The sequence below is a fragment of the Somniosus microcephalus genome, chromosome 8 (assembly GCF_052327205.1).
Source record: "Somniosus microcephalus isolate GS21.2 chromosome 8, FLI_Smic_1.0, whole genome shotgun sequence".
NCBI lineage: Eukaryota > Metazoa > Chordata > Chondrichthyes > Squaliformes > Somniosidae > Somniosus > Somniosus microcephalus.
Window position 1 is genome coordinate 214,940,361 of NC_140994.1, and position 10,792 is coordinate 214,951,152.

The 10,792-nt window shown below is 42.7% G+C and overlaps 1 protein-coding gene across 4 annotated transcripts in view; it reads left to right on the plus strand.

Moving 5' to 3' along the window:
* The window catches only part of LOC147114096 (follistatin-related protein 5-like), an 825,355-nt gene extending 814,773 nt beyond the window's left edge, over positions 1-10,582 (plus strand). For all 4 annotated transcript variants that reach the window (XM_085995700.1, XM_085995698.1, XM_085995701.1 and 1 more), the window contains one exon: positions 5,918-10,582. In XM_085995700.1, the coding sequence (XP_085851826.1) occupies positions 5,918-6,620 (703 nt within the window). In that variant the 3' untranslated portion in view covers positions 6,621-10,582. The remainder of the gene's footprint in view (positions 1-5,917) is intronic.
* The last annotated feature ends 210 nt before the right edge of the window (positions 10,583-10,792 follow it).

Below are 10,792 nucleotides of genomic sequence, written 5' to 3' on the forward strand. Positions count from 1 at the left end.
TTATTTTGGGAGGGGGGCCTTTACATCAGGAGACATCTCTATTTCTCCCAATTTACAGCAGTTGAAATAACCAAATTAATAGCAGTTAGTGCCACTATTCCTCTCATTTACCCCATTTCCCATTCTTCTCTCCCCAATTTCCTCTTTTAAATATTTTTTTTCTCCTTTACCTCTTTCTTTGCCTCCTTATACTACCCCTGGATGAGAGGGCAGGTGGGCAAACTACTCTTAGGCTTCTGTCAGTGCCACTCTAAAATTGGCCATTGGGACTGTGTATGTAAGCATCCCCTCCTCCCTTTCTATTTTTTAAATGCCACTAATTTATCATGCGATGAGTTTTTTCCTCCCTCCTAAAATGAAAAAGAACTAAACTAAATGTGACTAAAATGAGTAGGTATCCATTCCTTCATAACGATCTCTCAGACTAAAGCTTTCAATACATCAAGCTGTAAGCATGGAAACTAAGTTGTAAATGGCATCTACCATTTTGACTACATTATTACATTTGAGCCAAATGTAATCATTTCTGTATTCTAGATCGAATAAAGCATTCATGTGTTATATCTTTAAAGTACAGAAAATAGAATAGAACATTGTACCTTTGGCATTACAAATTCTTCCCTTTTTGTTTTATTATACTTCTGAAATATGGCACACAGTTTTGCACAACGTACCTTAAAAAGGTTACAGATGCATTAGAAAGGGTTTGGAAAAGAATGGGCCAGAATATTCCAGGCCTTAGGTGACTAAATTACAAAAAATGGCTGAAACAATTAAACATTTTCATTGGAAAAAAGACTGGGGCAGATGGAATTGAAGTAAATAAAATATCTATCTTGGACAGTGAGCAAAGACTTTAAAACACAAGTGCAAAATTCAGAAGCTTCAAGCAAGGTGATTAGAAAAAAAAATCCACAGTATAGACTTGGAGAAAAGGGCATTGGATCAATATTTGTTAAGAAATTGGATTGAAGGTTAAAGGGTTATTACCAGAACTGCTTTATTTTTTCAGGGGAGGTACAGGACGGGACTTAGTGTTCCTTAAAGCAAGAGTAGGGGAGGGAGAGACAGGATGGAATAATCATACGTGGTCTTTGGGTGGAGCAGGCATCATGGACCAAATGGCATTTTATCATTTGGAACGGTCTTATATTCTGCTGCTGATAATTTGTTCTTTGAGGAGGAGTGAATGTTTCCGTTTATCGAGGAGAGTGCAGGAAATTGAACACTTTTCTATCTTTTGCATCCAGTGTCAACATCCAATCCTTCAGGTCAGATCTGGCATAGGTTAGAAGCTGAGTGAAGCAACCTTTATTCTTCCCTAACAATGTTCAATAACCACAATCACATAAAAGCAGCCCTACTGTACCTTAAGTACCCATCTGGACCACTGCATAGGGAGGACCCTATAAGCCTTACGCATTGTTGGTGTGCTGATTCAAAGCACTTGATTGTTGCAATTTGGGACAATGTGCACATTGGGCACTGAGGCCTAGAAATTCAGTAGCGTCCCGTTTGGGGCACCAGCCTCGCCAGGGCGCTAAAAGTAGCGCCCCGGAAGCATTCGCGGCCGCCCGCCAGAAATTCAGTTGGAGCGCCCCAAAGGGAAGCGCGGCGCTACTGGAGGCGCCCCGCATCCCTCTTGGGGCGCTGCAACTGAATATCGTTGTGCAACGTGCCGCAGCGCCACACGCTGCGGCACGTCGCGCTGCGGTACTGCAGGCCTTCCTCCCCTTCTTAAAGGGGAGGGGCCTTGTTCTGCGCAATCTGGGGCCCAGCTGGGCCACCGCGGATCACGAGTCCCGGCAAAAGAGCCCGGCACCGAGGAGAAGTGCCGGGCTCTTGCAACGCAGCCGGCACTCCGCGGAGGGGGGGGAGTTAGGAGGCCGGCGACGGGAGCGCAGAGAGGTGCTGGCAGGCGGCCAACAACAAAGATGGCTGCCCCATACCTCTCCTTTAATTTGCGCCTCTACCGCCGCAGGTAGGCCCCCCTGAACTGGTCACACATAGCATCCGGCGGGAAAGCAGGGGGCGCTTCCTAATATCGCAGCCGGGGCATCAGCGGGGCGCTGCACACACCAATGACATTATCGGTAGCGGCGCAGCGCTAACGGCTAGCGCCACCATTAGCGTCCTGCTGAATTTGGCGGGAGGCATGGCCAGTGGCTTGCGACCCACCTAGCGCCCTCTTAAGGCGCTAACGGGTGGCGCAGCCACCTGAATTTCTAGGCCTAAGTACTTAATATCACATTAGCAGTCCCTGGTGTTTCTGTTGGATCATTCTTTTTCATAACTATGTGTAGCACTAACCTTGTTTTGTTCTGTTTAGAAAGCTCTCACTCAAGCCTAACATTACAGGGTTATTGACTGCTGGCCACACAAAGCAAGAACGAACTTGTAAGATGCCCAACTACCTAGAATTTTACAACCAGATGTTTGTGACTATTACAGAAACAGCATCTTAACCAAATAGTTAGGGGAGCAGACAGGTGTTCCTGCGGCCGCAGACGTGACTCTAGGATGGTATGTTACCTCCCTGGTGCCAGGGTTAAGAATGTCACCGAGTGGCTGCAGAACATTCTGGGGGGGGGGCGGGTGGTCCATATCGGTACCAACGACATAGGTAGAAAGAGGAATGAGGTCCTGCAGGCAGATTTTAGGGAGCTAGGAAAGAGATTAAAAAGCAGGACCTCAAAGGTAGTAATCTCTGGATTACTCCTGGTGCCACGAGCTAGTGAGTATGGATATAGGAGGATAGAGCAGATGAATGCTTGGCAGGAGAGGTGGTGCAGGAGGGAGGGCTTCAGATTCCTGGGGCATTGGGGCCGGTTCTGGGGGAGGTAGGGCCTGTACAGGCCGGACAGGTAGCTCCTCAACAGAGTCGGTACCAATATCCTCGCGGAGAGGTTGGCTAGTGCTGTTGGAGAGGGTTTAAAGTAATTTGGCAAGGGGATGGGCACCAGGATGTAGCATTAGAAAGGAGAAACAAAGGGCACAAAGGATTGGGAGAGGCAGAGAGCACTAATGTAAGAAATAGTACAGTATTAGGTGGAGTCAGACTAAGGGAGCACACAGGATGGTCTAAGATAGGTTTACAGTGTATGTATGTGAGCACATGAAGCGTAGTAAACAAGGTTGGTGAGCTGCAGGCGCAAATAGCCACATGGGAATATGATGTCGTGGCAATAACGGAGACCTGGCTCAAAAAAGGTCCGGATTGGGCATTAAATATTCCTGGATATAAGGTGTTCAGGAAAGATAGGGAAGGAAAGTTAGGAGGTGGTGTGGCAGTATTGGTTAAGGAGAAGGTTACAGTGCTGGAGAGAGAGGATGTCCTGGAGGGGTCAAGGACAGAATCTATATGGCTAGAGTTAAGAAATAATAGAGGTGCCATTACACTATTAGGTGTATTCTATAGGCCACCATCTAGTGGGAAAAATATGGAGGAGCAAATTTGCAGAGAAATTACAGAGAGGTGCAAGAACTATAGAGTAGTGATAATGGGGGACTTCAACTATCCTGATATAGGCTGGGACAGTAATAGTGTAAAGGACAGAGAGGGTGAAGAATTTCTGAAGTGTGTTCAGGAGAACTTTTATGATCAGTATGTTTCAGGTCCAACGAGGAAGGAGGCATTGCTGGATCTGGTTCTGGGGAATGAGATAGGTCAAGTGGAGCAAGTGTCAGTAGGTGAACATTTAGGGAACAGTGATCATAGTATCATAAGGTTTAGATTAGCTATGGAAAAGGACAGAGAGCAATCTAGAGTAAAAATACTTAATTGGAGGAATGACAATTTCAGTGGGATGAGAATGCATCTCACCTGGGTAAATTGGAATCAAAGATTGGCAGGCAAAACTATAATGGAATAATGGGCTGCCTTTAAAGAGGAAGTAGTTCGGGTACAGTCGAGGTACATTCCCACTAGGGGGAAATGTAGGGCAACTAAAGTCAGAGCTCCCTGGATGACGAAAGAGATAGAGAGTAAGATAAAGCAGAAAAAGTGCGCGTATGACAGATGTCAGGTCAAGAATACATCTGAGAATTAGGCTAAATATAGCAAGTTCAGAGGAGAAGTGAAAAAGAAAATAAGAGGGGCAAAGAGAGGCTATGAGAATAGAATGGCAGCCAACATAAAAGATAATCCAAAAGTCTTCTATAGGCATATAAATAGTAAATGGGTAGCAAGAAGAGGGGTGGGGCTGATTAGGGACTAAAAAGGAGACCTACGCATGGAGGCAGAGGGTATGGCTGAGGTGCTAAATGAGTACTTTCCATCTGTCTTCACCAAGGAAGAAGATGCTGCCATAGACATAGTGAAGGAGGAGGTAGAGGCGATACTGGATCGGATATAAATTGATAAAGAGGAGGCACTAGCAAGGCTGGCTGTACTTAAAGTAGATAAGTCACCAGGACCAGATGGGATGCATCCTAGGATGCTGAGGGAAGTGAAGCAAGAAATCGCGGAGGTACTGGCCAAAATCTTCCAATCCTCCTTAGAAACAGGGGTGGTGCCAGAGGATTGGAGAATTGCAAATGTTACACCCTTGTTCAAAAAAGGGTCTAAAGATAAACCCAGTACAGGCCAGTCAGTTTAACCTCGGTAGTGGGGAAGCTTTAAGAAACAATAATCAGGGACAAAGTTAACAGTCACTTGGACAAGTGTGGATTAATTAAGGAAAGCCAGCACGGATTTGTTAAAGGCAAATCGTGTTTAACTAACTTGATCGAGTTTTTTGATGAGGTAACAGAGAGGGTTGATGAGGGCAATGTGGTTGACGTGGTGTACATGGATTTCCAAAAGGCGTTCGACAAAGTGCCACATAATAGGCTTGCCAGCAAAGTTGAAGCCCATGGAATAAAAGGGACAGTGGCGCCATGGATATGAAATTGGCTAAGTGACAGGAAATAGAGAGTAGTGGTGAACGATTGTTTTTCGGACTGGAGGAAGGTATACAGTGGTGTCCCCCAGGGGTCAGTTCCAGGACCACTGCTTTTCTTGATATATATTAATGACTTGGATGTGGGTGTACAGGGCACAATTTCAAAATTTGCAGATGACACAAAACTTGGGAGTCTAGTGAACAGTGAGGAGGGTAGTGATAGACTTCAAGAAGACAGACAGGCTGGTGGAATGAGCGGACACATGACAGATGAAATTTAACACAGAAAAGTGCAAAGTGATACATTTCAGTAGAAAGAATGAGGAGAGGAAATATAAACTAAAGGGTACAATCCTAAAGGGGTGGGCGGAAGGGACGAGTACCAGAGGACACAGATTTAAGGTGATTGGCAGAAAAACCAAAGGCGACATGAGGAAAAACTTTTTTATGCAACGAGTGGTTAGGATCTGGAATGCACTGCCTGATAGGGTGGTGGAGGCAGGCTGAATCACAGCTTTCAAAAGGGAGTTAGATAAGTACCTGAAGGAAAAAAAATGGCAGGGCTACGGGAAACGGGCGGGGGAGTGGGACTAGCTGAAGTGCTCTTGCAGAGAGCCGAGACAGGCTCAACAAGCCGAATGGCCTTCTTCTGTGCTGTAACCATTCTATGATTCTATGAAATGTATCACCCGGTGTTCAGCTACTTGATTTTTAATAGATGACTGTCCTTCCTTAACTCTAGCCCAATACCATAGAAATAAGTGGAAAAACCCTTATATGAATGATACTTATCCTTATTAGACTGCAGTTTTAAGCAAATAATCTTTGTCTATAATGAGGGTGAATGTCTGTGATGGTTCTCTCGCTCATCCGCCTTAACTTTGGTGAAGAGCCGTTTTTACGAGATTTTCCATGGCTCGTCGGCCGAATTTATGGTAGATCAACAGATGAAACCCACAGAACTTCAGCCCTGTACATTTATGTGAGATGGTCTTTTGGTTTTTTTATTTCTGTGTTTTAATTTTCTTTTTTAGATTCGGATTTATTCTTCACAGATCAGAAGCAGCACTTCACAAGATTGATCTAGAGACTGTGGCCTACATCAAATCAATCAGCCTGAAGAACTACAGCTGCATCCCACAGGCAATGGCCTACACTCATCTGGGTGGCTATTACTTTATCCATTGTCAGGCAAATGGCTCAACCATGTCCCAGCCACAGATCATCGTAGACAGTGTCACTGATTCTGTAATTGGATACAATGATGAGGTGTCGGGTACTCCATACATCTCCCCTGATGGGCACTACCTAGTCAGCACAGATGATTACAAGGGGTTAATTAGAGTCCAGTCTATTACCTATCGGGGTGAGATCAAGTCTGCATTTGAAATTACTACAAACCTACACATTGTTGATGTGACCTTTCAGCCATCTTTCACAGAAGCCAACCAGTACTACATCTACGCCAGTTCTCGCGTTCAGACAGATCTGTTGTTTCTGGAGCTCTCCACGGGGAAGGTTAACATCATTAAGGGCCTAAAGGATCCCGTAAAACAAAAGGACTGGCTGTGGAATAGTAACAACAGGGCCATAGTAGGCAGCGGCCTATTTGGACAGCATCTTGTTACCCCATCTAAGGATTCCCTGTTCATCATAGGTGCAAGACAAAACAAATTGAACTGTGAGATATCCAGCATAATACGAGGTAACACAATCGTGTGGGTTGGGGAAGCATGAGAGGCTACAGAGCAGAGCTTACATTCATCCAATGACCTTTTACACTGCTTTTAAGACAACTGTACAGTTAACATCTGCATTTTTTTACACTGAAAAGCAATCTTAATGTACACAACAACTTTGCTGAACTTACAGTGTTTTGAACATTATTAGCGCGAGCGTTAGGATGCAACTATTAGTTGAATAATAAATTAACCCTTTGAGTGTTAACCCTTTGCATTTTTAAAATCATTTATTGTCTACCCATATCTGCAAAAAAGATATATATTTTCTATAACTTTTCACTGTGGACTATCATAAATGTAGACGAAAGACAAAAAGAGCTACAGGATATTTCTTTTTCAGTCCTTTTGCAGCCTAGAAACAAAAACTGTGGCCACTATAATTTTTACTTTGATATCAATCTCATTGTTCCAACTCTTTTAATTTGGGTGAAATGATAATATTACAGTCCTCAAAGGGTCACAAACCAAAAACAATAAAGGTACATGTTGATTGAAATTATTCAGCTAATTGTTGTTTAAATACTTGGCTCTTCCCCATTAGTTTTGTGGCTCCTTTAATATGTTTTATCGACGTAGATGGTACAATATTCTAAAATTGACAGATTTGCTTCAGTGATGCCATTACATATGGTGAGCCCCTTGTTGCAATGTTACAGTCTTAAAATGGCAGAGGTAGAAACTGGCAGGGGAGGTAAATTCACAGTGTTGTTAATGCATTAGTTAACACTGATGGTGTATGAGCATTGTTCAGTGTTGAGTGACATGGTGGAGGAAACGCTTCCAGTAGGATTTCCACCATTTTTTAAAAAAAGGTTGCAAGGATAATTGTGGTATCTGAAAGTACAATGTTCCAATTTGCTGAATGCTGCACCTGAACTAAATTGAATCTAAAGTCAAGGCCAGCTCCAACACACCGTAAAATATTAGCCAGTCAACGATATGCATGTCTCACCAGTGACTTTGGAATGTTCCCTTGCTACTGATCAGGCAACTTTGCCTGATTAAGAGAAACTGAATTTCTTTGCCATATCCAAAGAAGAATCTCACTTTTCCCTCCCGACCCCCAACCCCCCCCCAAGATACATATCTTTAACTGTGGTCTAATGAACAACTACCCAATGCTGAAAGCCAGGGAAATCATAGAGAATATTTCAACCAAAGGACAGTGACACTACGGTCCTTTAATAACTACATATTACCCCTTCCCTGGTAGATTGTTCTGGAGGGTTCCTTAAAGCATATACCTTCTTTGTTTTCCAGTCTTAAGATTCTTTTAATACTGTTATGTGATGCTGTGTCATGGAACTGTGGGTTCCCCCATTTTATTTGTTATTGCATTCCCAGAATGAACTGTTGCAATACATTTTCAGAAATTCAGTATGTTAGCACCTCCTGTTAGCACCTGGTGAGGGCGCTAACAAGGCACTAAGGGGTTAGCGCCCGGGTGCGGCGAATGCAGCGACAACCGTGAACTTCGGTGCCGGTTTAGCGCTGGCGCTAATTCTTAGTGCCTGGGCCGCTAGCACCTCGCAGATCGTGACATCATAAAGTGTGCAGCGCCCGTTATCGCCCCAGATGGAAAATTCACTCGCGCCCCCTGCTTTATCGCCTCGCACCGACAATGGCAGCAAGAAGAGGCGTTGTGAACTCGGATGGCCGCTTCAAGAGCGATAATTACAGGGAATGCTTTTCAGCTAGCGCAACCTTTATTATTTGCACCAGTCTGGTGCCTGTGCAAAGTTTTTAATGTTTCATTGGTGCAAGATGTCCAAGCCCTCCACTTTGAGAGCGTGTTTGGGGCTGTAATGGCAGTCACCCAGGTCACCTTGCAAAACAGAACTGACGACAACTAGCTTGGGCAGCATCATTGACCCTTCCCTTTAAGTGAGGGAAACAGCCTCTGTGATAAAAGAGTGCCGTTTACAATGCGCTCAAAATTGTTCAGCGTTCTGCCACTACCGCCCCGCTCTTGGACTTTAGCGCCCTAAGAGAAGTGATTAGTGCTTGATTTAATGCTCCACTTCCCTCTTGGAGCGCTACAACTGAATTTCACGGGAGGCGAGAATGATTAGCGCCTTGCGCTAATTTTTCAACTTTTAAAGTTTTAGCGCCCCAAATGGGGCTATACCAAATTTCTCCCCCCCCTAGTTTAATAAGCATGGAACCTGAAGGCAAAATTTATGCAGAAACCCTGGCCATGAGTGATTTTTTTCAACTTTACTATAGCTTTATAATAAAGGTTAATTCATAATTTAAAACATTGCACAGTGCAACCTAATATTTTGTTTCTTTGTTTTTGGATAAATTTAAGATCTTTTTCATTTTTGTTCACATAAAGATGATTGCCACAGTTTCGGAGAATATGGCCACAAAAGCCTTGACACATGGTGACTCAATGACATTTTTCTGAATTACATCAGTACTTTGTGTGCTTACATAACAAAAAAGAAAGTTTTACAAACTAAACATAAGGGAGTGATGATGCCCTATAAAAGTATTTATCTGCACACCCTTTCTATTACAAGGCAGCACCACTAATTGCAGTATTGAACAATTTAAGCTCTTTAACATAGTGCTGAGGATTAAAGTGCCAGCTGAAGCTCAGTACTTGTGAAGCATACTGAAGATGGGTGAGAGCTTCCTAGAGTCGACCATTACAAATATTGATTAAGAAAGTGCAGTGAACAAGCATAGTGTTCCAAATATCCACAAACCGTTTGGGAGCCATTAAAGTAAGAAAACGACACATGTGAAAAACAACACAATAAACCATACAGTCAGTTTAGTTGTCGGGCTGGGATTAGGGAATTTGAATTAGCACAAAGTCAGAAATAAACAGCAACAAGCACATGGTGATCTTTTACAAACCAGTAAAAAACACAAGAGGATAAATGGAACTGTCATCCTTTTTTATTTGTTGAATTCTCTATTCTCTCAACGATTCTTCCCTTTTCCTCCTCCTGCACCACCCCACAAGTCTCCCTGCCAAAGAGATGAGGCAGAAAAGCTCCCTATAAGAGAGTTCTGTTTATTCCTCTGTGAATAAGCCTCAGCTCAGTGCTTCCTTACCAAGATCAGACATTTGCTATATGGGGGAAATTGTGAGTTCAAACTTGAATAAAATGTTCAATGAAAAGGAAGAGACTCCAATTATAGTGGGGGAGAGGAAAGCATATGGAAGAACTATGTGCCACTTACATCATACAGAAGTAACTCAATTACAGTTTTCAGTATGAAGAATATCAGTCCACAGTATGTACACAAACATTGCCCCAAAAGTTTCCACACTGTTTTTCAAGGGCAGTCTTTAAAATATGATCTATTCCACTATTGCCATCCAAGTTTGAAGAAATTGTTGAGTACAACATTTTGAGCAAATTCACTTGAAAGCATAAATTAATTGCAGCATATTAGCCCATACTCCTACAGCTATGCAGCAGCCCCCCCCCCGCCGCCGACCTTCAATAATTTAATAGGTTAAACTTCCAAAAGGTTACCCGTAGGTACCAGTTGTTACATTGACATGATCTATGCTAGTTAGTTAACTCAGCATAGGCCAGAGATCTAATTTGGAACTTTCCTGGGCTGTTTGGCTCAGGAACACACCAGATGATTCATTTATGCATAGGCCAATAAGGGAGGAAAGGATAACTGTACCTGTTAGAAATTCCAGGAATAAAGTTCCTTATTTTCAGCAGATTTAATGGTAATTCCTATTCACTGTGTTTTTTTCTCTTTAAATCAGATTTCTTCCTCCTAATATAAGATTTCTGCCTGTAATTCATCCTCATTGTAGTTATATCTGTGTTTGTGTTTTTGTTTTTTGTTTTGTTCCTGATCTCAATTTGCCACATACGCACACTATATATAGACTCTCTGATGTGGGTACCTTGCATTAAAGTGATATGGTTGCAAATATGACCAGTACTTAAATAAAGGAGTAATTTTTAAATGGGAGCTTTGACTCCTTAAATGAATGCCATTGTCTTGTTTAACAGAAATGTATATTTCTGCTCTTCTCATACTAATACTAATATTAATGGTAAACTATAATTTATATTTTTCATAAGTGTATTGATTTCTTTGTGGGTTCAATGACGAGACATTTATGAAAGAGAATGACTTTTAATCTAAAGCTTGTTCAACTCTTTATACAGCTTTACAGGA